Here is a 27,461-nt window from a genome sequence, read left to right as displayed (position 1 = left end):
GATCTCCTGCCTGGAGACGCTCATGGCAGAAGAGCAGAAATGCTGTGCAAAGTAGAGTCATGGGAACGGCTTGAGGCATCCTATCCAGTTGTGCCTAGCTGGGCATGACCACTGCCCACGCTTGATGCCACTTCCCAGCCAGAGTTCTGCAAGCAGAGCCCATGGCAAGAGCAGAAAAGTCCTGAAGCTGCAGAATGGCCCTGGGCACGTAGAGGTGGTGGCCCCAAACAGGTGCAGTTTGAGGCACAAGTCTTACCATGGGTACTGTCTCAGGGTGGTGCATCCAGATAATCCAGATGCAACACTGGTGCTCCTGTCACAGCTGCCCTGGGAGACAGGTCATGGAGCAGGAGCTGTGGCACATTCACCTGGATGGAAGAAGAGCAGCTACTCTGTCAGTGGTGACACAGGATGCCACCATGTGTTCCACTTGTGTCCAAGGCTGCCCCATCTCCCTCGTCTCCTTAGCTGCACCCAGCCCAGACAGGGTATGGCTGTTCCCACCAACTGGAATTAATTCCCTGAGATACTATATCAAATGCTTTAATAAAAGGCTGATATATCACACCTCTTGTCTCCTCACCATCAATTTATTTAGCAATTTTACCCAAAAAAGGCAATCAAGTCAGATCGGGCAGATTTATTCCATGTGAGCTCCAAGCACATCTTTATTACTGCCTGTTCCCCTGCCCTCGAGGTCCTCAGAAGCATTTTTCTCTTAATATTTGCTCTATTATGTTGCTAGGAATGAAGTTCTGTTGATGGGCAGTAATTGCCTGAACTGCCCTGCCTTCTCATGATGAAGATTGGTACCTTACCAGCAGCTGCCTTCGTGTTCTCCTGTCCTTCCTCACAACATTATTGACTAGGAAAGTTCATTAAAGACACTCTTAATGACTGCAGCCATGCCAGCCCAGCCCACAGTGCTAACCCTTCCCGTGGTTTCCCTTGGTGGCTGCTGGCAGGAGGAGGCATCTCAGGATGTTTTCTACACTTTTGAAGCCAGGTGGGTGCCTGAGCCATTTCTAAAACCCTGTTGACTCCCTTCGCTAGAGGATACTGTCCCTGCCTGAGGGCTCTTCTCCCCCTTGTTTTTGGGGACTGACCCCTCAGGGCAGGCTATGTTGGCTGGGCAGTGCAGGGGAAGTCTTGGTCAGCAGTAGTGGAGAGCTTTTGGGGGGTCCTGGGAGCATCCCTGAGGCTCCTCCATGCCGATGTTTGCTTTACTGCCCACTGACCCAGCACCAGCAGCCTCAACAGCCAGGCTGGCATTGAGCCAAGCATGATGCTGGGATTAGGCACTGCCTCCTACAAATGAGCTGTTAATTATCATAATCTGGTAATTGAGAAAAATCTAATTATGCAAAGCTAATGGATTTAAAGCTGTGCTGGGGAGCACAGGCCAGGGGAGCACAGCAGCTGGGCAGGGCCAGTGTTGCCAGCCTGTGGCTACAGACACCGCCAGAGCCTTGCAGTGCCTTTCGCTTCACTCCAAAGCCCTGTGGGCACCCAGACAGGTCCAAACATCTGCAGGAGAGAGCCCAGCCCTCTCTTCCCCTTCCAGGCCCACAGGGCCTGGGCACCACCTCCTCCCTGTGCCCAGGCATCCTCTGATTTCCACATTTTCCCTCTTGGGACGTTCCTGGGGAGCAGAGTGCAGACCCCTATCCTAGCTCGAGTGCCCTCCCTGATCCCAATCTATTCTCTCTGGCCTCACAGACATGGCTCTGGTCTGTACCTCTACTCTCTGCCACTCTGCCACTGCCAGCGAAACAGTGCTGTAGGATCTGCCAGGCAAGTGCACGTGTGGCGAGCCCAATAGGGAAAGGCATTATCTTTTACTAGACAAACCGAGGTAGTTCAGAAAGGGAGACAAGCTTTTGGACCCATGAGTGCTTCTCAGTGCTCGCAAGCGTTTCCTTCAGCTTCAGTGCTGGCCTCATAAAAAAATTTGTGTCTTCCTGCACACTGTGAGGGCAAGGGACGCTGAGCAGTGCCAGCCCTTCCATTGCATCAGATCTCCTTGTCTCAAGGTAGTGCCACATTGGAGAGCCTGGTAACATCCCTGTGGTGGCATGCAGGTGATACCAGTACCCAGCACTCCCCCGAGGTCTGTGTCACTGTCCCCATGTGCTCTGCCACCCCTTGCTCTGTGCTCATGGGAGCCTGGCCTCTGGCAGCTTTTGGGGAGCCTCGAAGAGGTGCTTGAGTCCAAGGGTCCAGGAGCTGTGGCAATAGTGACACTCAGCATCTCGGCTCCTTGGCCAGCCTGGATGCAAGGCTGGTTCAGGGCTTGGGGTTCCCCCATGTCCCCATGGACAAAGAGCTGTTGTCCCCCAACACATGCCTGCCCATGCACCTCTCCTGAGCCCACGGCCCTGCTCAGGTGGCTCCTACATATCCTGGCAGTGGGATGTGAAGAATTTACCGATTTGCCTGTCTCCCCCTCCCTCATGAACCCACGCTAAGTGCACAGAGGTGGTGGAAGTGAGCAAGACTCCAACTAATTGCACGCAACCCCGGGGGACATGCGGTGAGAGTGCCCTGAGCTTTCCAGGATGTTTCAGCCTCTGGCTCCAGTTCCTGCAGGATGTGGTGATCGCTAAGTACATCTGTGATCTCAGCACTCAGTGAGCTTCCCGCTCGGGGCAGGGTGCGAGTGGCACCACACTGCATCAGTCCCGCCTCAGCACTGCTGCACATCACCTGCCGCAAGCCCAGCCCGCCCTTTGCAGTGACGGCCATCCATTCCTCTAATCTCCTTTTGGCACTCTGGGCTCAGTGGGGAGAGGAAGAGCCGGGCGGCAGCATGTGGCTGCAGGAAGCCCAGAGGCCTCCCCCACACCCCTGGGGTGACTCCTGGTCCTCTGCAGACCTTCCTGCAGGGGACTGCCCTGACAGGCACCCAGCACGTGATGTCCCGGCCCCACAGCAGCGCCCATGCAGCCTGGAAGAGTTTGCCGGCCGTTCCACCCTCCACGGCATCCAGCACATCTTCCGGCACCGGCGCTATACTGCCCGCAACCTGCTGTGGCTGCTGGCCTTCCTGGGCTCACTGGCCCTCCTCATCCACGCCTATGCCAAATGTGTGGGCTTGTACTTCCAGTACCCCCACAGTACCCAGCTGGAGGAGGAGACAGAATACAACAAGATCTTCCCTGCCATCACGCTCTGCAACCTCAACCCTGCCCGCTTCTCACAGCTCTCCAGCCACGATCTGCACTGGGCAGGGGAGATGTTGGGTCTTCTAGATGGTGCTGGCCGGCCCCTGGTGCCAGAAAGCGCTGAGAGGAGCAGGCTGGAGGCTCTGCTGGGGACACTGGGTATGAGTGAGGAGGAGAAGAACCGTCCCTTCCACCTGGAGGAGTTTTATGAGCGTGCAGGCCACCAGATGGACCTGGGAGAGATGCTTGTCCGCTGCACATTCGGCAACGAGGACTGCAACAGCAGCGACTTCCAGACAGTGAGTGCCCAGTGGTGGGACATCCCAGGGGACGGAGAACATGGGCATGGCCCCTGGGACAGCACCCACAGCCTGGGGGTGCTGACAAGGGAATCCTAGCCCCCAGTGACCAGAGATCAGGGAAGGGGAAAGATGCCAGGCACCAGTTTTCGCAGACTATAAGGCCTTGGGTGTGTTGGAGCTGGAGCAAAGCCCCATGCGGGGCAGAGGTGCACTGGGTTGGGTTGGGGGTGCTCTGGCAGTGCTTGTGCAGTGAAGCCAGGCTGAGAGGCACAGAGAAAGGGTGGGCTGGGGAGCTCAGCCTTGGGATTTGTCCAGCCTAAGTCAGCCCTAACAAAGGCAGGCTGTGACCCACAGCCTTGCTCCAGCATGCCTGGGAAGCCTGGCTCCTTACCCCTTCCATGGGCTCTGGGGGAAAGCCAGGCTCTTGAGGGCTTGCAGAGGGAGGGAAGGTAAATCTGGGCCTGCAGGGTTTTGAAAGGGAGCAAAGCATATCCCCTCCTAACAGAGCAGGAGCCAGGAGATGCGTTGAATCCAGGCAGTAGCATAAGTGAGCAGAGAAAGGCACAATCCTGCCCCCCAGCTAGGGTAGGTGCCTGGGACACTGGCACAAGGAAGTGGCTGAATCCTGGTGTTATCAGAACCACAAGAAGTAAAAAGTTCATGAAAGTCCCAGTAATGGATGGCGCACAATCACTCTTGACACAGATGCTTGGTACAAGCTATCAGGATCGCAGCTTGGTCCAGGGAGAGGGAGAGCCACGGCCCTGACACAGGGCTCCAAGCCATCCTGGGGTGGGAAGAGTTGACACACAGGGGCAGGGGCCAGTGCCTCACACCAAGAGCTGGCACGCCAGCCCTGACATGCCGTTGGCTGTTGGGCAGTCTGGGGACTGCAGCCTCCCCGGGCAGTGCGTGGGTGCCCACTGCTACTGCACTGGGCTCTCCCAGCTGGCAGCTGCTCAGCTTGGCAGATGCAGAACTGTGAGTCTGGAGGGTCTCTAATTTAGCGTGATGTCTCCGCTCATTGCCCTAATGAGAACAAAGCAGGGCTGCCACACTATACCCTGTGACCAGGTGTTGGGCAGCTGGTGGGGGGCACAGCCATGTGCCAGGAGGGTGATGCTGGTGAGGGGGGACCAGCAGCCACTGCATGAGTCAGCTCACTCAGGGCCATGGCTGCTCTCACAGACAGGATCCTGCCACTGTGCCACCCTCCATAGTCTTCCCACTGGCTGCAGAGACTTCAGTGCCCAGCCAGCTGTGTCAGGGTTTGTGTGTGTCACCCCAGTGCATTAGGCAGGTGTTGAGCAGGGTGTAGGCAGAGCAGATGCAGCGCCCAAGAGGGAGCCATCTCCTTCCTCCTTTCCTCTTTGCTCCTGAGTCAACAGCTGAGGATTACTGGGCTGTAAACAAGGGGATCAATGGTGCTGATGGGAACATTTCCTGGTAATAGCTTCGGCCTGTAAAACACAAGACAGGGGGAGGAAGGGGAGGCTCTGCTCTTGCAGCAGTTAACTCTTCCCACTTGCAGCCATGCACCACCTTCTGGGTGCTGAGGGCTGGGCTCACTGGACCTGGGCTGGGTGCTGCTGTGCCTTGGCTTGGGCAGGCACCCTGAGCTGCTGGTCACACAGCAAAGTCAACGCCTGCGGAGTGGTGGGATGCCAAGCTGACGATACTGGAGGAGGCATCCTGACCTCTGTGGCTGTGAGGAGGCTGGCCTCTGCTGCTCAGAGATGGCTGTGAAGAGACATTATCCCAAGGAAATGCTGCCATCAGTGCTGGGAAATGTTAATGCCATTGTAGAAGGATGCTCAGTTCTGGTTTGTGGTGCATGGGAAGACAGGGCTGCTGCAGGCAGGTGGAGAGGTGGGAACAATTGCTCCTCTGGCTTCTGAGCAGGGCAGAGAGTGCCTTTTTGGCAGCCCAGACTGCAGATCTTCAGACAGGTGAAGAGGCTCCTTTCTGCTGTTTGCAGAGAAGGATGCCTACGTAAAGGGTTTCCTTAACTTTGTCGAGCATCACCCTGAGCATCTTTACTGGGATCAGCCCTGGCTGTTCTCCTCACTACCATCCCTCTAGGAGCAATGAGTACCCCAGCAGGCTCCAAGCTCAGCCACGAGCCCAATCCTAAGCTCAGATCCCCTTCCCCTGCCATAGTTGCATAGCTCGCTGCCAGCCACCTTGGTGCCCATCTCCATGCACAGGCAGGCCTAAACACCCTCTAGCCCTGGCACACACACCTGGCTCTCCCCCTGCCCCAGAATCCGTGCCTGTGTGTGCCCTGCCTTGGCGGGACTCCCCAACCCTGGTGCTGCCCCACAACACTGCCCTGCTGTCACAGCCACATCACTGCATGTCACATGCTGTCTCTGCAGCCTGAGCAGGACAGCAGGTGGCAAGTGTCTGCCACCTGTTCCTCAGTGGACGCAGCCTGGTCATGGTGCCCTCCACTCGCCTTGCTTGGGGCTGGCAGATAAATGTCAGCCTATTTTTATCTGCTCCCCCACAGGGCGGCTGTTCTTTCCATTCAGATAAGCTGATGTACCTCCATTTTCCATGCTGCTGGGGACCAGGGTTAATCTCCCTGAAATTCACTTCCTTGCTTCCTGGAGCTTCCCTCCCTGGGTCTGGGCAGTGGGGGATCAGGAACTAATCCACCCAAAACGAATCAGGCTGTGATGGGCTCTCAGTGTCACAGTGCATCAGCTCCTGAGGGTATCACCTGCAAGTGGGGAAGGCCAGCTGCCCACTCCAGCATGGCAGCAGCTGCCTCCTTCCCATGGCTCAGCCAAGCTGCATGAGGCCATCCAGGCTACAGAAGGTGGAGAAGGCACTGGGGTGGAACGGGGATGTGCCATGGGGTTTGCACAGTGATGACTCATTGTGGGGCTGGGGGCACAAGACTTAGAGGAAACAGCATCAGTGCAATGTGTAGCCAGCAGCACAGGTAACAGACAAAACAGACAAAACACCCCTGGTGGGCACCATCTGTGTAATTATACCTGTTTCCAGTGGTTTTCCTGGCCAGCACAGTATGAGGCACTGCTGAGGGGCTGGTGTGACGGCCGCAGACATGCACTGAGTGATGGTGTGTGTAATAGCAGGGCTGGCAGGTAATAGCAACCTTGGAGTCCATCAATAACTCCACTCCCTGATGGATGCTGCCCTCCCCTCTCCTGGCACAGCTGGCAATTAGTTACAGCAACTATTGCCACTCTCCCTACTGCGACAGCACAGGTAGTGTTGGGGTTTTTGACTGGACCAGGAGGTGGCTGTGCAGGTCATCCAGGTACCCTCACCTTCACTCCCAACTTTGTGCCTCAGATAAGAGCAGATGGTTTAATGTTCTATTAATAGTTTTACCCCCTTTAATTATTAATCAAAATTACAGCCAGAGCTGCAGCTTCACAGGCTTTCTCAAGAATCAGTCTGGGATCCTGCACAGTGGATTAGGGGCAGAGGGGAGCTGGGGGGAAAGCCAGCCATGGCGTGGGGCTGGGCATGGGGGTCAGCACAGTGTGGGGCTTGCTGGGCACCCTGCTCACCTCCTGACTCTGTGGAACTGTCTCAGCACAATCCTCTCAATGCTTCTCCTCTGTGAACAGCCCAAGCCCTTCCTTCCTGGCTGGCAGGTGCCAGCATGCCCTGGGCAGTCGGCGGGGACAGCACCGCTATCTCTGCCACCCAGCCACTGCCTGCCTGCTCACACCCAGCTGCCTGTGGGAGCATCTGTGCTCCAGTTCACCTCCGTGAATTATTTAAAGCTTCCCTGGGTGCTGCAGGAAGATGATAACATCATAACTGGGGATGGATGGGAAGCTGGGGACATGGGGCAGCCATCAGGGAGCTGCTTCTGCCTGCGCTCAGGGTCTGTGCCACCACTGGACGGGTCCTTCTGCAGCCAGGCTGGCTTTGGGGACAGGACTGACCTCTCCAGAGGAGCTGGCATGGGGCTGCAACCTTGGAGCTGGAGAGAAGTGACAGACACAGGAGAGGAGTGTGTTAGCCTCCCGCGAGCACCCAGGATTGTCCCCAAGGGTGCAGACTGGGAGCTAAGGCAGGCAGAGGCAGCAGGGCCAGACAAGGTGCCTCGGTGTGGGGGCAATGAGAGTGGAGGGACGCAGGTGGGGGGCCCCCGGCCCTCTCGAGTCTGATTGCAGATCCGCCTGGCAGGGGATGCGGAACCTGCCGAAATAGCAGATTTAATTATCTTCCGTGGAGCAGCGGGAAATCAGTGAGCAGGGAGGGGGTGGCGGGTACACGATGCTGGGGCGTTGCAGAGGGGGGGTAACGAGGGCTCAATCTAGCAGGGCTGTGCCCCACACAGCCTCCAGCCCTACAGCAGTCACACACCACTCCCATGCCAAGAGCTCCCCTTCCCGCTTGCCCTATAGGAGGGACACAGCCCCGTGCTGCAGAGCAGCCCCCCCAGTCAGGGTCCCCACACAGTGCTGGGGAACCCCTCAGCTGTGCACACCCCCCCTGCAGCCCCCTCCCTGGCCCTGGCCCTGCTCAGTATGCTGCACGCTCCCTCTGGGCACTGGGCAGGAACTCTTCATTTCACACATCGTTTCCTGCTGCTGCTGCAGAGCCACCCGCAGCCCCATCCCTGTTCCCCCTTGGCTGCCCCCATTCCCATCCCCTTGGCACCAGCCCCCCAGCTGGCCCCAGGACTGCTTGGTGCACACTGCTGTCCGTGTGCCCTTGGCACTGCCCGTGGCCATTGCACACTGTCCCCTGGGTACTATTCCTTTGTCACCACCTGCCATCCCTCTACGCTCAGCACTAATCCCTGGCACCATGCCCCATCCCCTCTGCACTGTTCTCTTATCACAAACTACCAACCCTGTCCCCTTGGCTCCTCCATCACTCCCTTGGCCCCTCTCCTTGCTAAGGGGTCCTCCATGCTGCCAACCCAGCCAAACTCCCCCTGCCTGCTCTGCTCTGAGCCCCAGCCAGGAAAATCCCTGCTATTCTCCCAAGAGAGGGGCCTCAGCATCCCAGCCGCCCTGGACCTGGGGTGCTCTGTTACCCCAGTTGCTGCAGCACCCAAGGGTGCCTGGCCCCAGGGGTTCCCAGGTCTGGAAGAGTTAACAGGCAGAGGCTGGTAGGTGAGGGAGCAGAAGGAGCAACCAGGGGTGATCAATACAGTGTGCTGGAGCCTCACACAAATCACAGCTTGGAGCCATAAATCTCCCTCCCGTCACACGCGATGAGGATGAGCAGGGAGCTTATCTCCTGGCTGCGGTGCTGCCAGTCTCTCCTCCTACGTGTGCCCCACTGCATGGGACCGCACCAATCCAGATGGGAGCTGCAGCTTTCCTCTCTACCAGGCACTCCACGGCTCTCACAGAGTAGGTGGTGGATCAGTGGTGGGCAGGCTCAGGGCTCCTGGGCACTGGTATAGCCGGGTACATCCATGTGGACTGCCTTCATGGGAGCAGGCATGTGGATTCAGACAAGGGCTGCAGGCCATGGTGATGGGCTGATTCTGGGCAAGACATCCTGACATGGCTGAAGCCACCCTGGCTCTCTGGCTGGTCCCGACAGACACCTGGAATGAATCACCTAGAGCAAGTGAGTCACCTGCCTGCCCCCTTGGCCCTGGCCATCTTGGCAGCAGAGCTCGGCAGCAGCATCCACCACACTTCCTCACCCACTGCTTGGCACAACAGCAGGGCTGTTGCTGCTCCGCTGTCTGCAAGAGAAGTGCTGCAGGGAGATATCCAAGGGTTTGGGGAAGGACAGGCAGCACCAGGGACGTGGCGGGGTCCTCAAGAGTGACTCCAGTGCTCTGTGTCCCTTCCCAAGCTAGATGCTGGGTGACCCACATTCAAGCAGCAAATTCTTCAAGCAGGCTCGGGCTACAGGCACGTGGCAAGCAGCCTGCTACTGGCGTCTGGCCGGGATCAATTTAATCCATCCAATCCAAGGAAATCCAGCTCATCCAGTTCTGGAAAGCACCAGAGCAGCTGCCTGGAGCAGCAGCTAGGCAGGCAGGCTGCACCCACAACCCTATTCCATGACCCTGGCCATCCTCCAGCTGTCCCTGTACACCATGGCTTGTTGCTTATGGAAACCGAGGCAAGGCCAGGACTGCTCTGGCTGCATCCAGCTCACTGCTGGCTCTATGCTGGCAGGCTGCTGCCTAAGCATCCCTCACCTGAGCCTACCAATGACCCTGTGCCCAGAGGAGGGTACACATGTTGCCACTTGCACCACTGAATGCGAGCCCAAGGGCTCCCGTCAGACAAAGCCCAGCCCTGTGCAGGGTCACTCTGGGCAGCGGAACTCTGGCCAGGTGCGGACAAGGACTTGTCACCGGGTGCTGCCCAGACTCAAGCAGGAGACAGTCCTGCTTGCCAAGAGCTGGCAGCTGCTACCATCCTGCCTGAGAGCCTGGATTGTTGTGGTTGGTGCATCACTAGCCCAATGTGGCATCAGCCATGAGCTGAGATCCCAAAGCAGCCAGGACCCTGCTTCTCTTCGGGATCTCCCAACCAAACCTACTGTGCAGTCAGCAGCTGAGATTGGATTGATTTATTGATCCAGCATCCTTAGGGGTGGGAGCTGGGAGGGGCTCAGGCTTTGATCAGCCTCCCGCAGAGGAGGCAGGCATCAAAGCTTATGCGTGGGCAGCAGTGGCCTCTCTCTGGGACAACGGAGAAATCTGGCTGCTGTCCTTGTGGGCATGGCCTGAGCTGGGGGACTGAATGCTTAGGAATCCAGAACTGGCACCCACACCCTTTCTGGTGGTGCTAGGGAGAAGAAGGAGCTGGTAGGGTCCAAGGAATCCCTGGAGGAAGCTGAACCCTAGGCAGGTAGGAGTGCCACAACGATGGGCAGACAGTTTCCGTCCCTGTGCTGTTGGCACTAGGGCATCTGCCATTCCCAGAATAAGAAACAGACCAGGCTGCAGCTGCATTCCAGGGGATGACAGGCAGTGGTGTAGGGCAGTGTGGCCTCACAGCTGTGCCTAGCTTTGCCCCAAAGATGGAGGAGCAGGAGAGGTGAAGGGAGCAGGGCAGGTGTTAGTGCAGCTGCTACATGGGGGTGACAGGTGGGATAAACGATCCTGGGCTCTCTAGGGGCCAGTAAATTAGAATCAATAGGAAGCAGGAATAATTTATTTGTTTGACATTGCCTGTTAATTAACTGGGCTGATGAGTGTGATGGGGAGTGGCAGGAGCCCCTCTACTTGCTCAGCTGGTGCCTTTCCACAGGGGACAGGAATGGTGTGGGTGAGTCGCATCCCCAGTAGCCCAGCATTCCACCCTGCTGTCAGCAGTGGGACAGAATGGGGACAGCAGGGGACAGCATGCAATAGCTCCTGGCAGTGGCCAGACCGCCTGTGGCAGGGCACAAGGGGATGCTCCATGTCCAGAGGGCCAAGTGCATGCAGTCACCTGGCTCAGAATCTCCTCCATGCCCAGGCACTGCCAGACCTTGGCACCTGCACCTCCCTGGCTGTTCCTGCATCTGGTGTAGCCCACATGGGTGCTCTGCTAGCCAAGTGTGCTCCCAGCCAGGGCCACCTCTGTAGGCTGTCTCCACCTCTTCCCACACCTGCTCTGTCCCCAGCACTGGCAGGGTGGCTGGCTGGGCGCTCACCCACGTGTTGCCCACACTCACGGCACACATCCTTGGCTCTGCCTTGCCTGTGTCCTGCCGGGCTCACATGTGTCCTTGGCAGCTCCATCAGGAATGGTTGCAAGCACAACTGGCTGGAGATGTGTCCCAAGGCAGTGGCATCCTCTCCAGGGTACACGCACAAAGCTGACCCCAGGCTCACACTGGCAGGGTGCTAGGCTGCCCCTGCTCCACAGGTCTGCCTCGGCCCCAGGCAACACCGTCACCTCCCTATGTTTTTTTTTAAAAGAATAACATTTCTGCTAAATACTTTAATCAGATTAGTAGCAGTGTGTCTGCAGTGCTGTTAAATCAATGCTCCCCAACACATCTCGGCGGCTAGAAATCAATTACTGTTTAAGCCCTGCCTTGGTCCCTGGCCTGCGATCAATATGGGAGATGTATTACTCTCCCCGAGTCTTTCCCACTAAAAACCTTTCATTTGTATAACAGGAGCTCAGGCAAAGTGCCGGTGCCCTCCCTTCCCACCTGCTCCCCAGGGAACAGGCAGCCCCCTCCCAGCTTCACTCAGGGAGGCTGCTGGGGCCACCTGGCTCGAGGGCAGTGTGGCACCAGGCTAGGACAGTCCTTGTTTCATGGGGTTGTGTGTAAGACTGGGCCAGCATGAATGGGTCCCCTGCATGATGGGGTGGCAGGTTAGAGACCCACAGGCAGGAGTGCCTGGTGCCCCTGAGGCTGCCTGGACCCTGCTCCAGTGTGGCTGGATCCCCAGCCTGTTCCAATGCCCACTGCCCCAGCTTCTGCCCATCACTGCATACCTGACCAGGACACTGCCAGACTCAGGCATGCCACAAGGAGGGTACCTCCACTGCCCCTCATGCCACTGACCCAGAGCCTTGACCCTCCGTAGCCCCCTCTCTCTGCAGGGCTTTTTCCCCCCTCCTCTATCCTTGTCCCATAATTTGGAGAGTGATTTCCATTATTCATTATAAGGTTCTTTAATTAGCTGTGAATATTAATAACTTACTCTGTAATTAATCAAGCTTTGCATGCTAGAGAGGGGGTAGCTCCCACCACCACCATGGCTAAGCATGGGTGGGGAGACCAGCTCCAGCAGTGGAGACAGCCCTGGGTCTCACCTCATCCCAGGTGAGATTCGGGGTGAGGGGAAGGTTGCATGGGGCAGGTGGTGTCAACCTGTCCTACTGCTTTGGGGTCAGCACCCTTATCCACCCCACGTGAGGACAGGGAGAAAGCAACCCTCCATAAACACACTGGCAGCTTCCCAGTTGGGGATCCAGTGTCACATCCCCAGGCCAGGGCTGAGGGGTGCAGTGAGGCACAGTGCAGTGTTAATGTTACCCTCCACCCTTCAAAAGCTGGGGCCAACCTGCCCAGCTCTCTAGGTGTCTGGTGAGGGATGAAACGTGGCTTTCAATGTACCACATGCTCTTCTGCCCCATGCAATGGGGTCCAGCAGGCTCCAGGCTGGGTTCTGCCCAGAGGCTGTTGGGCCAAAGCCCCCAACACTGCAGGGCAGGTCTGCATCAGCTGAATCCATCTCACCCCTATGCAGCTGTGGGTGCCCTGTCTGAAGCAGACAGGCATCATCCTGCCCACAGTTCCCTGCCCTCTCTGCCCACCTGCCTGCACATTGCCTCTCGGCTCCTGCTGTCAGGGAATCTGTGTAGTCCCAAAGCCTGCCTGGCCATCCCAAATGTGGTTCTAGCATTATCTGCACTGAGGGGAAACTTAAGATCCAGGGCTGGCAGTACAGGGAGAACCCCCATCCTGGTGTCACTGCCTGTCCCCATCCTGACATGAGGGGGATGTCTTAGGTGCCAAGTGGGAGTGCCAGGGCTGGGTGCCCCAGCTGCTCAGGTGACGGATTGTGAGCGCAGGCACCCCCTGGCTGCCGGAGGCCTCTGCCTGCCCAAGCACTCCCACGAGGGCAGAGTTTGCTTAAACAGAGACAGATTTAACTATTTCCATTACAGCTAAATGATGAGGCCCATAAACTTTATGGCTCCATGCGCATAAGAGCGGCTCTAATGGCCTTCGCCATCTGGAGGAGACGGCTCCATGGGGGACCCGCCGCCCGCTGCCTGCCCACAGCCAGGACCTGTGTGCCGAGCCAGCACCTTCCCGGCACCAGCACCGGTACAGGGCTGCCAGCACCTGCGGGTGGCATGATGATGCCGGCTCTCTGTGCAGGGCTGGCTGTGTTTGACCCCGATGTGATCTTGCTGTGGAACAGATGAGCTATACCTGGAGGTGGCCTGGTTAGCGCTAGTGCTTTTGGGGTTCCACAGCCCTGCCTGCATGCACACTGCATCAGAGTGATGAGAGGGCACCCCTGGGTGCCTTGTCCTTCCATCTTCTGCCCCACAACTCTGCAGGGGCAGGCTGGGAGCAGGTACTCGCTTTGGTCCTGCCTGCACCTCCAAATGCCTCCAGCATACTCCCTGCCACTTCTCTGCCCATACTGTGCTGCAGGATTTGTCCCTGGTGGGAGCAGGCAGACTGCCCAGCAAGACCATGCTCTGCACACTCAGCTGCCCCTCAATAGCCCCTGTCTGCTGCCTGCTGGTTGCTCACTGTGGCAGGGATGTGGGGGGCTGTGGGGCAGCTGCACCAATCATCCCCTACAAAAAGCTGTTGGTATTGCTGTGATCCATGCAGGGATGCTGCTGGGTTGGTAGTCCAGATGGGGTGCAGCATGCACAGCCCTGAGGGGTGAAGGGATGGACAGGTGCAGGTGAGGACACACAAACCGCCACCTCTGTGATGCTGACCCCTGATTTTTGTGGCTCCCATGGCAGCATCTCCATGGTGCAGAGCATCTCCCCAGGCCTGCGGGCCAGGCTTGCCATGGCAGAGCAGGGGCAGTGGGAGCGTGGCTGCACGGCCACAGCCAGCCAGGGCAGGAGGGCTGTGGGGCTGTCAGCTGCAGGGCCCCTGTGCTGTGAAAGAGGGCTGCTGGCATGGTGCTGCAGCAGAGGATTAGGTTTGGTGCAGGAAAGCCAGAGAGATGCTTTGAAGTCTCATGAATATGAATCAGTGGCTTGGGGCAGGAGTGGCGGGTCTATGGCTAATCTCTCCCTTGCCATGGTGACAGGTGTGACAAACAGTGTGGGGGCCGGGAGGTGAGGGCAGGGAGCAGGCAGGGGACAAGGGATGGCTTGAAGGGCAGCCCTGGTGAAGGGGGACAGGTGGCTGGAAAGTTTTGGGGTGCTGCAGAAGGGGCTCTGCAGTGCACCCCAGAAAGCCTCCCCCATCCTTGCACCCACATCAGCTCCTGGAACCCTACCCTGAGCAGGGTGCTGTCCCCATGGATGCTGGCTCCCCATTGAGCTGTGGGCCCCAGGGCAGTGGTGGGGGCATGGCTGCTGGCAGTGCCCATCTGGCACGGCACTGCAAGTGCCCCAGCTTGCCACCAGTGGCTAGGCAGGGAGTGCAGTGCAGGCAGGATGTGGCCCCTCAGGGCCAGCGGTGCAGGCAGTGAGTAGCTACCTTAGCTGAGCCCTGGGGGTGCTAGGGCAGAGGCATGGGCACAGCTGGAGCCAGGGAACTGCAGCTGGGGAAGGGACTCAGTCCTTTCCCCAGCTCACCCCACTGCCCTGTATGAGCTGTTAGAGCCCCCATGAGGCCCAGCTGGGTCCCATCGATCCAGGCTCTGGTGCCATCTGCTCAGTGGTGCTGTGGTCCTACCTGCCATACCCAGGGCTCCATGGAGATGTCATGTTTGGGTCTGCTCCTCCTCTGACAGCCTGAAGCCCTCGGTGCTCGCCTAGGAGACAGTAACTAGAGCAGACGCTTGCTCCTAGCAGGACATGACTGGGGCTCACAGGAGACTCTCAGAGATCAATTTGGAGGTTGTTTTGATGCTCTCCTGGTTGCAGGATGGTGGTGGCAGCTGTCTACTCAGTCCAGGGGACTGTGCATGGACAAGCACTGGCTGGTGATGCTCGGTGGGGCTCAGAGAAACTGTTTGGGCTGGTGCAAGCCACAGGGAAGGCTGTCAGCTTCGCAGCTCCACAAAGGCTGCAGATGCTGGCAGTGAAGCTCCTGTTTGTTCCTAGGGGTGCCCAGAGCTGCCCTCTCTCTCCCAGTATCCATGGCCTGGAACGCTGTACGTCAGGGCTGGAGCAGAGCACTGAGCAGGGAACGCCATCCCGGTCCAGAGTGCTTGCAGGAGGACAGGGAGAGGAAAGTGAGGGCTGGAGCGACATCACAGCAGGAAGATAGACAAATGCAGAGCAGATGTTTAATTATCAGCAGTACAGTGTTCTCAGATCCTAGAAATCTCTGCATCCAAATGCAGATAGTTTATGGGAGCATACGCTTCTGCTGAGAACTGGAGTCACAGTACAGTGCCCACCTTCCCACAAACTGTTCATCAGTAGGGCTGGCACTGTTTGCCTCTGCTGTGGATGGGACACCTGTGGGGCTGGAGCTGGGCTGGAGAGGGCCATCAGGAACCATGTGCCATTATGGAGATGAAGCTCACTGCAAGCTCACAGCTGTGGAGGCATGGTCCTCCATCCATCCTGCTGCATCCCGCTCTGCAGGGACATGCTGGGATGCAGCAGCTGTCTCTGGCGCCCAGCCAGGAGCCTGGACAAGCATAGGGGCAGGCAGGGGCTGGAAACTGCCTTCTCCTTACATCCATCACCTCAAAGATGGTCACTGCTGGATCAGGCAACTTGTAGAGATTTATTAAGTTCCTCTGAGGCCTTTGTGGTGTCTGTTTTATACTGTAAGACTTGCAGGGTGTAGGTGTGTATGTCATCCCTGCATACAGGCTGTCTCTCCTGTATCTCACACCTCTCTCCTGGCCCTTGGCTGTTCTCTGGCACACCTGGGGCAGGTGGAGGTCTCTGCTGTTGTCAGAGTGAGACTCGAGGGAGACACAGGTAGAGCAGGAAATGGAGCCACCATGGGTTCTAGGCTGGCCTGAGCTTTGTGTACCAGTTGCCTTTGTGCTGCTGGATGAGCTAGAAAGACTGCCTGCCCTGCCATGGACCGTGTACCACTGTATGTCCCTCAATACAGGGATATGCTGTAGGTCCCTTGAGATGCTCCAGCTTGAGGCTGCAGCCAGACATGGGGCTGGTCTCCAGCACAGAGCCCAGTGCTGCATCTGCAGGCAGAGGCTGGCTGAGGACAGCCCTGGTCTCCCTGCCTGAGCACATGGGCACAGCCATTTGATTGTGCCAAGTAAAGGAGTCAGCAAAAAGAAGCAAGTACAGGCTCGTCCTCACCACCAGGCAGGAGTGAGGGTCACTGAGGTAGAAAGCATTGAAGACCCCTTTCTGGCACCACTGCAAGAGACCTCTGCAGTCTGGGGACCCCTCATGCTGAGGCTTTGCTATAGAAGCAGGTTTGTCACGGGAGCACTGAACTTCCCTGAGTCTCTCCTACCAGTCCTGCAGAGCTGCTGGGGAGATGCCTGTGCTTAGGCAGGGATCGCCAATGGCACGTTAGGGATGTCAGCAGTCTGTCCCCAGCATGGCAAACTCATCCTAGGCAGCCCAGCCTGCCTTCCCTGCTCCGCAGTCCCTTGAGGCTGTAAACATTTTGGATTCCCTGCTTCGTCTGTTCAGGCACCTTGCGGATTCAGGGCATGTTGCTGTCTTAAAACCTATCAGGTTTCCTGTCACCTCCCAGGGCCCATGAATCTGCCGGCTGATGGTGGAGCTGGGACTGAAATGGCCCTGCAGGGGAATGGCTCTACGCACCCTGCGCACCACCGCCAGCTCCCAGCGTGGGTCTTCTCTCCACAGGTCTGTAATTGCCCCCAAGCTGGGAAACTGCTCCAGCACCATTCCCAGCATGCTGGAACGGACTGCTCTGCCCCAGCTCAGATAGAGTTCCCAGAGACATTAGGTACCATGTCCAGCTGTAGCCAGGACTGTGTCCTGACTTCCAGCTCTGCTGGAGGGCTCAGAGCTGGGGCAGGCAAAAGATCTGTCACTCCTGCCAGCCTAATAAGCCAGATCTTAGAGTCTAGGACATTTTTCTTGCCACTGTCATGCCACTTCACTGTCTGTATCCCTGCTCCTGGGGAGGGGGGAGTTAGTGATGCTGTGAGTGCCAGAACCCCGTTAGGCAGCGGCGAACAAGGGCTACACACGCAGCCAACAGCCCCGAACCCTCATAAATCTCACTCGCATGGCCCATGGCTCACCTAAGTAGATTTGATTTGTCAAATATTAAAATTAATTTAGAATTGAGTGGTGGCCTGTGTGCGCGCCCTGCTCTCCCGCCTTCCCCCTGCTGCCACCTCTGCTCCTGCCCAATGCATCATCCCCGGCCCTACGCTCTCACCCCAGCTGGGGCGCCGGGAGCCAGGATAAATCATCCTGCCGCTACGCTCAAAGATGAGACGATTGCTTGCTCGGCAGCAGGGGATCACAGGGGAAATCACACCGCGTGCCACCCGCTCTGTGCCGGGGGCGGGGGAGACGCCACGCTTAGGCAGAGATTTATTTATTTGATTTTACTGGGCTGGGATTTTTTTTCATCTCTCAAACGCCCACGAGGGAATTGCAGCCCCTGGAATATTAATGCCACACAGGACGCCAGCTCGTTAAAATGTCACCTGGCTGTAATTTCTCCTGTGCTTATTATTCCCCAGGGAGCATGAGTTCCCATTCCGCCCTGCTCACGGTGGTCCCGGCACATGGGGCAGCCCTGCCTGTCCCCTTCACTGCAGCATAAGTGCTGCTCCATCATGTCACCCAAAATGTTCCTGGCCTTCTTCCACCACCACAGTGGTGGGCTGCACAGCCTCCAGCATTGCTGAGCTGAGCCCCAGGGAGCAATACCGGGAGAGCCCTGTGCCACCAGCCAGCACCAATATGGTGAAAATCCAGCCTGGCTGGCATAAGGGATGAGGGGTGTCAGCATGGGTGGAGGTGGAAGGGCAACGGGCTGGCCAACGGGAAGTACTGGCATGAACTGGGGACAGGGTGGCACAGGGAACAGCTGCCTTAAGGAAACTTTGGCTCAGTTCCTGCAAATTAATGTTTTTTTCCCAAACAGTTTCCTGGCGCTAAGCGCGACGCGGGGAGCAATTATCTTTAGTGTCGATGTTATTACCATAAAAATTGCATTGAGGACTTTTCTCCTCCGATTAGAAAGTTAACGATCATCACTGCCTTCATTGTTCCCCGCATCGTGCTTGCTCTAATAAAGAGTCTGTGCACTTTACTTTTCACTTAGCATGAAAATTACCCAGCTGCTGCTGTGCACGGCTGTGCAGCCCCCACGCTCACCTCCCAGTGACGGGCCCTTGGCAGGTACTGGGAGGGAGCAGCTGCCAGCACGCCTGGGACAGACGGCCTGACTAGTGGGCTTCCCTACACAGTAGGGACCAGGGCTTGGCTCAGGGCAGGGGACGCCAGCATCACAGCTGCCCATCGTGTGCTTGAGCCTCAGGGAGCACTGAGCGAAGCTTTTCCATGAGCTCTCCTCTAGGGATGTGCCATCAATGGTCCCTGCCCCTGAACATCTCCTGGGCATCCTTGGCCCCACAAAACCCAAATCCATAGGGGATCACCCCTGCTCCGCTTGACAAGGGCTTGGAGTAAAAGGGATGGATTCAGCCTTGCCATAGTGGCTGTGCTTCCACCTGAGACTCCACCACAACTCTTTATCCGTGGCCAAGCTGAGGTTCCCTCCTGGCCAAGCTCCCATTACCTTTCATGGGCAGGGGCAAGGGTGAGCCCAGCTACTGCCAGCCGCTTGCCTGCCCTGGCATGCAGGTAGCACAGCATCACTGCTTACAGCAAGCCGGCACTTTGCCTGCCTGTGGACGTCCAGGCTCTGGCACTCACCATCAATCCCATCACTTGTGATTTTCACAAGGAATATTTGTATCGTTTTGCTCGATACCAGCATAGCTCTTTAAATTCTCCAAGTGCTGTAAAAATCTTAGCTAATCTTCAGAGAGCTTTTTTTTTCCAAAGCTCTTCATTACTCCCTAATTGTTCAAACTTCTCTTCTTTTCCTTCTGATTAAAAGCAGATTTTAAAAGTGCAGTTCAGTTTCTCAGCTATTTTCAAGTCAAATGGATTCCATCCCCCTCTCCATGTATTAATAACCTGTTCTCGTGCATCCCCCAGTGAGCCAGTAAAAGCCCTTCTGAGCAGAGACAAGGTGACAGCAGCGCTCCAGAGGGAGCGATTGGAAGGGGGTTACAGCTCGGAGGGAAAGAGATCCATCCATCCAGCTATCTATCATCCACCTCGCTATCATCCATCTACCAGAGAAATAACATTTGCAATTCCGCTTTAGCTCTTCCTAATAATCGTTAATATTTTTTTTTACCTTTCCAACCAGTAGCAGCAGGAGATGCAGGGGTGTGGGGTGCAGGCAGTGCCACGGGGCTTGTGGGGTGCAAGAGGAGGAGGGTACAGTGGGGTATTGCACTGGGGTGCACAGGTTGGTGTTTCTGTGTGCTGGTGTGTGGGATGGCTGCACTGCTGGGTGGCTGAATGAGGGGAAAGCAGGAAACCCCTGCGCTGGTCACCAGAACATCCTGCAGCAGGAGGGAGTATGTACCGAGCTGGAGAAGCATCTTTCTGAGAGGATTGCAGGATGTAGGGATTCTGAGGGTGAAGATCAGGCACGGTGCTGCTCTGGGTTCTGTCCCTGCCCAGCAAGGTGAGCCTGATATCAGTTATGGATCCAAATGGTGCAGCAGGGTCACAAGCAGCACCCGAAGGTGTAGTGTGCATCATCCTCTAACTGTCCCCTGGGACTGGCCCCAAGGAGTTCCACTGTCTCCAGCTGGTAATGACAGACACTATGCCCCACCTAGAGCCCCGTCCCCCAGCCAGCTGGCCTGCTGCAGGAGACAGGACAGTGATGGATTGCAGCATTTACACATCTTCCCAGGGAGGAAATGCCAGGTCCTGCAGGGTTCTGTCAGCTGTCAACAGCGGACAGTGGAGGACCGAGGCCATGCTGGGGAGTGGGTGCTGATTTCCAATGAGCAATGCAGAGAGCAGGAGGGGGAATTCCAGATGCCACCGCCCAGCCCAAGTGCCAATTTCCTCTCTTGGCCACCTTCCCTACTTTTAATCATCAGACTACCCACCTTGGGCCAGGGCAATGGCCCCATAAAGCATCCCTGCTCATCTGGAGGTGTTTGGAGAACACCCCAGCATAGCCCAGAGGATGAGCTGCTGCAGTTAAAAGATTCTGCACTTCAGTGGTCTTCAGACCTGCTCCCAGGCTGCTTTGCACCATCTTAGAGCCATTTTCTGCTCTTAGATTATCACCTGCCTGTACCAGAAACTGTAGACGTTTTTGAGTTCGTGAGCCATGTCTTTGGTTCCTCAATTCCAGGCCAAGGCACTCTTCTGCAGCTCTGATCTTCAGTATCCCCCCGGGTGGGCATGCAGCAGCTCTGGATCCCCAGCGACATCCATGACAAGTCCAAGATGTCTCCTGTGCCCTGCTGGCCAGGCCACCCATCACACTTCCCATGGAGCAGCATGGGGCAACATCAGGGAGCTGATGGAGTTGGGAGGTGGGAGAGCCAGGGGAGGTACCAGGGGCTGACACCAACGTCAGCTGGAAGCAGGATGTGCTGGAGAACCTGCAAGGAGGGTTGCCCACACCTGCCTCCAGCTGGCAGGAGATGCAAGCAGGCTCAAGGCTGTGGCCATGCCATGGATGGAAGGATGCTGGTGGCCCAGGCATGGGAAGAGCCGCTGTGTGCCAGGGTGCCAATGTCCCCTGAGTTGGCCTATCCCGGCAGATGGCAGCAGGGATGCATAGCAGCCTGGCAGTGCATGGGGACCTGCCTCATATCCCGACCTTGGAAAAATCTTCAGTAGGATTAAGAGCTTAAACATATCCGTGTAATTGCCAGGCCCCTGCTGAGCTGAAGAGAGTGTGAGTGCCAGCACCAGGAGGCAGTGCCCAGGCGTGCTTGCTCCTTGCTGCTACCTGCTATTGCCTGCTGTCATTGCCACCGCTGTAGGCACCACTGGGAGCCACCAACGACCCTGAGTATGGATGGCTGGGTGCAGGCAGGTGGCTTGAGAGGAGGGGTGCTTGGCATGGAAAGGGATGGTGCCCAGGCACTGCCAAGAAATGGGCTCCAAGGGAGGATGCCAAGTGTGCAGACCCCTGAGTGTTCTGCCCACTACTACCTGGCATGGCCTCAGTCCTCCTGGATATCCCTCTGGACAGCCTTCTGACACCCTTCTGGCATCCACCAGCTCTGTGTCCAGGGAAGGACATGAAGCTGCTCCTGTGTGTGCCTTGAGGAGTAAGGAGGATTGGCCGGGATGCCAGGGGCCAGGAGACTGTGACCTCCCCGGCTAAGCATGACTGGGTTGATGATCCAGTAGGGTTTGTTCCTCTGCCAGGGGGCAGGCAGGACATGTGGCTGGTGGTGTCTGCATCTGTAGGGTGCTTAGTGTGCGTTGTCAGCCCCCATCAGCAATCAGAAGACATTCAGGGTTAGCAGAGGTATCGGGATCTCAGGCTCTTCCAAGGAACACTCAGGTGCTGGGCTAGGGATGCCCAGAGCACTAGTGTGGCCCCTGCCAAGTGGTGGCAGTGGGGTGCCAGCACCCCCGTCCCAGCCCATTCGCCTGGTGCAGGGTTTGGCACAGAGTGGGGAGCTGCCATCCCAGCCCCCTCCCTGTCTGCCTAATGGTCCCTGACATTTAAATGAGATTTAGTGCTCAGCCCGATGCTGAATATTCATGAGCCCATGCGGCCCTGACAGCCCGGCTGGGGCTGCTCTCATGATTAATAATTTGTTTTTCCCTTTACTGTAAACCTCACCTGCACTTGCTGCTTGCTCTGGCACTGCCAGCTCTGCCTCTGCCAGGGAACACCCATGCCCTGGCCCTGCAGGTCCTTCACCTCCCTGTCTGCTATGGGGCACCAACTGCAGGGCCAGGCAGCCCCCCAGGACCCAGCCAGGGTGGCATCTGCCAAGCACCAGGAGCCTCTTAATTGCTCCGAGCAGGCCAAGCCCTGTGCATGAGGAGGGAACATCCTGCCTGCTCCTGGTGCGGAGGCAGCCCTGGATGTCTGGCCTCTGTAGTAATTCCAGTTGCCCCCACATACAGGCACCCCGTAGAGATACAGCCAAGTTCTCCTGCTACTTCCATGCTGGGCTTCCTCTCAGCTGGCAGCAGCCGAGGTGGTGCTGTGGCTGATTGGCTCTCCCAGGTGGACAGGCAGCAGGAAAGCAGTCCCTGAGCTCAGTGTCCAGGACCTGCTTTCAGTGCTGTTCACAGGGTTTGTGGCTGGTGCAGATGTTCCCACTGCAAACCCAGCCTAGCAGTGTCTAACCCTACCCTGAACACTTTGCCACCCCTTACACCCATCCCCACAGTCGCTGTTCCCAGGACCCTCACTTCCCATCTCACTGCTTGCAGCTGTGTCATGGAGGTGTGTGCAGTGGCACAGCCAAGAGGGACCAGCCCCAGGGGGCTCCCACGGGACCCGGGGGAAGGTGGAGGGCCAGACTGACATATCCCCTCTGGTTCGGCAGACCGGCTCAGGCAGCTCTGCACAAATTGCATAAATATTCATGGGAAACTGAAGGAAATGTGACTGTCCTGGCTGATTATACATGGTTGTCCTGAAGGCTGTGGCTGCTCCCCAGGTACTGCTGGCTGAGCTACTGTCTCATGGTGAGATAGAGCAAGGGTACCCCATGCTGCCCACCTGCAGCATGACATGGGGCACAAAGCTGCTAGGGCCTCACACAGGGCTGGAGCAAGGGCTGCAAGCTCAAGGCAAGGATGAAGTTTTTCCAGAGAAGGTGCCAGGACACCCAGCCTCTACACTGGCCTGGGGACTGTCCTGCATGCAGTCATGGAAAACCTGCTCCCTGGTGTCACACCCACTTTGGTGATTCTAGCATGTTCAGCACTGCCTCTGCTCCCCAGTGCTTTGGGCAGATGTGGGCAGGGAGTGGGACAGAGCTCCTGGGAGCAGCCCAGGGAGACAGCCCAGCTGGGATCCCTAAATACTGCAGAGATTAATCCCCTGCAGACCTGAGCAAGGTGCTGGGCTAATAGCCTGATTTATTCTTTCTCGTCTCTCCAGAGCACGGGAGGTTCCCCACTGTGTCCTGAACGACCTCATGCATAATACCATGCACAATCCTATTAACGCCGCCCTGCCACGCGCTCCCTGCTTAGCGCCGCCACTCGCCAATGCAATTTCTCCATGATATATGGGAAAAATAATTGAACTATATTTGAAAATATATTGAGAATTATGGCACACACACGACGGGATTTATAGGGGCTGTATTTCACAAAACCATAGCCCTGCACACCAAGGTGCCCGGTGTTGGCGGGGAGAGACCCATGGTCACAGTAGGTGTGTGTCCAGGACAGGCAGTGGGGGAACAGGTCCCACCACCCTTGTGAGCCTCAGCATGTGCCTGTGGGAGTTGGTACAGAGCTCAAAGTGTTCTGGCACAGAGCTGTGCCCTGGGAGTGGGTGGGAGTACCATGAGAGTGGGCAGTGGATGCAGCAGAGTGCAGTACCCGACTGCACTGGGATCTGAGTTGGCAGCTGCAGCCACAAATGCAGCTGTGTGGGCACGGCCGCTGCCAGCCAGAGCTCGGCTGAGCTTAATCCCCTCCCAGTGGGAGGGAGGAAATGCTCCTGGCATCATGCTGCCTGCTCAGCTGCATGGCTCAGCTCGCTGTGCCAGGTGGCCAGTTAGCCAAGTGCTGGATCCTCTGGCCTGCTATGGGGTGTCCCATCGAGGGGCTGGTGGCTCCTCACCTTGAAGGAGGTGGGGAAGGGGCTGAGGGCTCTGTGCAGAATCTCGAGACCTGCAACGCTCCTCAAATCTGGTGCTGCCCTACCTACAGAGTGGCATTTCCCTGCCTGGCTCTGGATGCCAGTGACAGTGTCTCAGTGCACAGAGGACACATCTTTTCCTTCCTCAGTCCCACCTCTGCCTCCTGCACAGTCCCCCTGTTCTCTGGTCAAATGCCCTGGGCACCCGTGCCCCAGCCCCCCCACCCAGGTTGCCATGCTGGGCACGTCCTCGGCACCGTGGGCGCCGCCGGCACAGGTGCCGCAGGGAACATTAATCTTTAATTTCCTGTCAAAGCCTCTTGCTGGAGAGAGCAGCACCTGGCACGGGGGTGCAGCAGATGCCCACGGTGATCAGGAGCCCAGGAGGCAGGCTGCCCTGGGCATGGAGGGTTTGGATGGGGCACTCAGGCCTCTGTTGTGTCCCACAGCTGTGCAGCCCTGCACCTAAGGCAGGCAGGGGAGCAGCAGCGGCATATGTGCACTCGCCTACAGGGAGGAAGAGGAGAGAGGCAGCTATGCTGCCCAGATGGAGAAGCTCCCCCAGGGACACTGGCTGCCAGGGCTGGGTAGGGAGCTGGCCCCATGGGAAGCCCACTCTCTCCCTGGCCCTGGCTGACCCAGCTGTCCTTGTGGCTGTCCCTGGAAGGGGAGCATGCAAGGATGGGACATATTTGTGGTCAGCTCTCGGGGCTGAGGGGTCAGAGAACTGCCCACTGAAGGGATCCCAGGGCATCACTGTCTGGAGGAGACCCCCGGCGTGCCCTAGGGAAGGGGAGCTATAAATAGCCGTCCGGTGAAGGGCGGAGGGGGACTGTTTGGGAAGCTGCTTTGTGAACAGGACAAAGAAGAGGCGTCTTTGCACTTGCTCTTCATTAGCTGCCTTCCTCTGGCTGGCCGGGCCAGGATGCGCTCTCATCGAACGACAGCAGGATGTAGCTGTCGGTGTCAAGGACGCGAACAATAAGGGCTTTAAATAGCAGCGCTGCCTTTGAAACTCGCTTGCCTGTGCCACAGACAGAGCCCAGGAAAATTGTATAGCACGGGAAGCCAGGGGATGTGGGAGTGGGGGTGCCCTCAACCCCAGGAAGGGCCTCCCAGAGCCATAGTTGCTGCCCGTGGGCAGGCGGTCTGTGACCAGGATATGCAGAGCCCCACCCAAGAGTGCTGCGGGATGCCTGGCCAGATCCACCCCAGCCCCTCTGGCAACTCCCAAGCAGCAATGTTCACAGCTCCCTCTGCACAATCCTCTTAAACCAGTTAATCGGCAGCACCTTTCCAGGCTGCCAGAAAGGTGCCCCTTGGTTGCCCTCTCCTTTCTTCCCCCTCTGGCTCCTGGGCTCTGATCTCCTCCCAGAGCTTCTTCTAGGAGATGAAAGAGCCCTGAGGGGCTGCATGCCAGGCATGCAGGGACCTCTTCACCTCCATCAGGATAAGCCAAACAGTCAAGTGACATCCAGTGGTCCTACTGGGGATTTGGTGGCACATGAGATGGATAAAGAAGGTGCTTTGCTGTCCTGGGGAGCCCAGCTCCATGCTGTCCCAGTGCAGGATGGCCCCAGTCCTAGGCTGGACATAGGGTTTGGTGCCTGGGAGCTGCACATGAGGCTGATGGAGAGAGATCAGAGACGGTGAGCCACATGTGAGCACGTGCGTGTGCACGGGGGGGGGGGCCCGGCTGCGCGTATTAGCAGGCCCTTAAATCAACACAGCACTTCAGACAGGAAGGAAATAGGCTTTGCCGACGGCAGGAACGGCACTTGCTTTGTGCACATTACAGAACATCAGGAAAATGTCAAATTTACATAAAAATGATACAAACTCATTGGAAGAAACATGCATCCAATTATCGGCCCCAGCGCTGGCACAGCTCCGCAGCCAGAGGCTGGCCAGCGACTGGCTGCAAGGGACCCAGCCCCAGGCCACGCATTTCATCTCTGGGTGTTTAACATCAAAGCTGCAAACAGCCTTGGCACAGCTGGCTGCCCTGCTTGCCCGCTCTCTCCCGCCCTGCCACTGTCATTGCCACTGCCACGCTGCTCAGGCACTCCGGACACAGGGCATGGTAGTGCCTGGCTGTGGCTGGGTGGGGATTTGGTTCTGCTCCTGCCAGGACACAGTGGGGAAGGGGCTGTGTGATTGCAGGACCCCTGTATGGCAGGAGCATTGAGGGGAGGTGGAGGCACAGCTGAGCAGCCTGGAGTATTAGGGTTGGAGAGCTTGCTCGTGAAAAAACCCTTGGAGATTTTTCTGGCACCAAGTTGGGATCCCGTTCCTGGCTCTGTACTAAGGTATCCCAGGGGGCTCTTCCCTCCTTCATGTTCCCACAGAATGGCCACTGGCATCTCCAGGGCTGGGATAAGCCACATCTGGAACATCCATTCTGCTGTGGTCCCTCAGATGGGTACAACAGCCTGCATTCTCCTGGGGGCTGGGGGCACCTAGGGGGACCAGGGGCAAACATGGGGATGTGGATAGGGATGTCCCCAGTGTGTGTCCCCCAGCCATGCCTGTTCTGGCATTGTACTCTCCTGCCCAGGATTGATGGCCCATCCCGCAGCCCCTTCCCGGCACGCTGAACGCTACGTTTCTATCCCCGCCACCCGCTGGGATTGATGTCTCACTGAGTGCCGGCAGCAGCTGTAATTCATGCCCCGGAGTCGGGCTCCCGGCTCGTTACTCACTGGGCACCGTTACCTCATGAGTTACAGTTCTGCCTTCACTGGGACACCTCACCAGCAAGGGATCAGGGCGGGGGGAACACGGCTGAGGCAGGGCTGGGGCAGAGGACAAATATCTCTTTCCAAGCATCTCACGAGCTGGCAAGCCTGGTGCACCCACATACAACCTGCTGACTGCCTCTGTCCCTGGCAGCAGCGTGAGAGGTGAGCACACACAGCACCAAGGAGTGATGGTGGGGTCCTGGTCGGGGGTGGGGGTTGGACCACAGCTGGGATTCCCCCGTACTGCACTCGCCAGCTGGTGCCCAGGCTGCAGCGAGGGGGAGGCAGACGAGCTGTTAATTACAGGTGCTGCTTGGCTGGTGCAGCGCATCTCTCCTACTCGGCTGGCAGAGCCGTGCGGCGGGTGACACACTCCATGATAAATTGATATCCCGTTTAGCATCAATTTTCCCTTCTCTGGTGGCAGACAGCTGTGCTAATGGGATGGGACAAGTGAAAATGAAATAACAGGCCCTGAGCACACCGGCACATGCCGCACCACTGGCCCTCCTGCACGGCTGTCGCTCCCCGTGAGACAGGCAGGACCCCACACACCCTGGTGTGGGGGAACCATGGGGTTGGCAGCTTGCAGGCAGGGCTGCCTTCATCCCCCTGGCAGCACTCAGCACCGGCTGCAAGCCAGGTTGCTGATGCCGGCCTGGAGCAGGTTAGTGAGATGAGGTGTGCCAGCGTTTGATGCCACCATGGCACCTAGGAGAGCTGCTCTTTGCAGTGGGCTTTGAGGCTGGCACAGGAAGAGGGCTGGCTGCAGCATGCCCATCTCTCAGTGGTCAGTGTGGGGTGGCCTGGTGTCTGCATCTACTTGGTGTTTGCAGTCCATTTAAGAGGGTGGTGCCTTG

General features: G+C 57.5%; 1 protein-coding gene across 1 annotated transcript; it reads right to left on the bottom strand.

The window, feature by feature from the left end:
* Positions 1–518: 518 nt before the first annotated feature.
* Positions 519–25,852, bottom strand: LOC116789481. The gene is made up of 3 exons (XM_032693382.1): positions 16,944–25,852; positions 2,858–2,865; positions 519–529 (listed from the first exon to the last, which is right to left on the bottom strand). The coding sequence occupies exon 1, from the start codon at positions 25,332–25,334 to the stop codon at positions 24,171–24,173; it is 1,164 nt and encodes a 387-aa protein (XP_032549273.1). The 5' UTR covers positions 25,335–25,852; the 3' UTR covers positions 519–529; positions 2,858–2,865; positions 16,944–24,170.
* Positions 25,853–27,461: the final 1,609 nt, after the last annotated feature.

This window comes from Chiroxiphia lanceolata, chromosome 7 (genome assembly GCF_009829145.1).
Source record: "Chiroxiphia lanceolata isolate bChiLan1 chromosome 7, bChiLan1.pri, whole genome shotgun sequence".
Classification (NCBI taxonomy): Eukaryota; Metazoa; Chordata; class Aves; order Passeriformes; family Pipridae; genus Chiroxiphia; species Chiroxiphia lanceolata.
The sequence above is the reverse complement of the archived record's forward strand: the minus strand, read 5'-3'. Positions and strand labels throughout refer to the sequence as shown.

Excerpts from the sequence above, each read along its gene's own strand:
- LOC116789481 (XM_032693382.1), bottom strand. The coding sequence starts at position 25,334 with ATGTCACTTGACTGTTTGGCTTATCCTGATGGAGGTGAAGAGGTCCCT.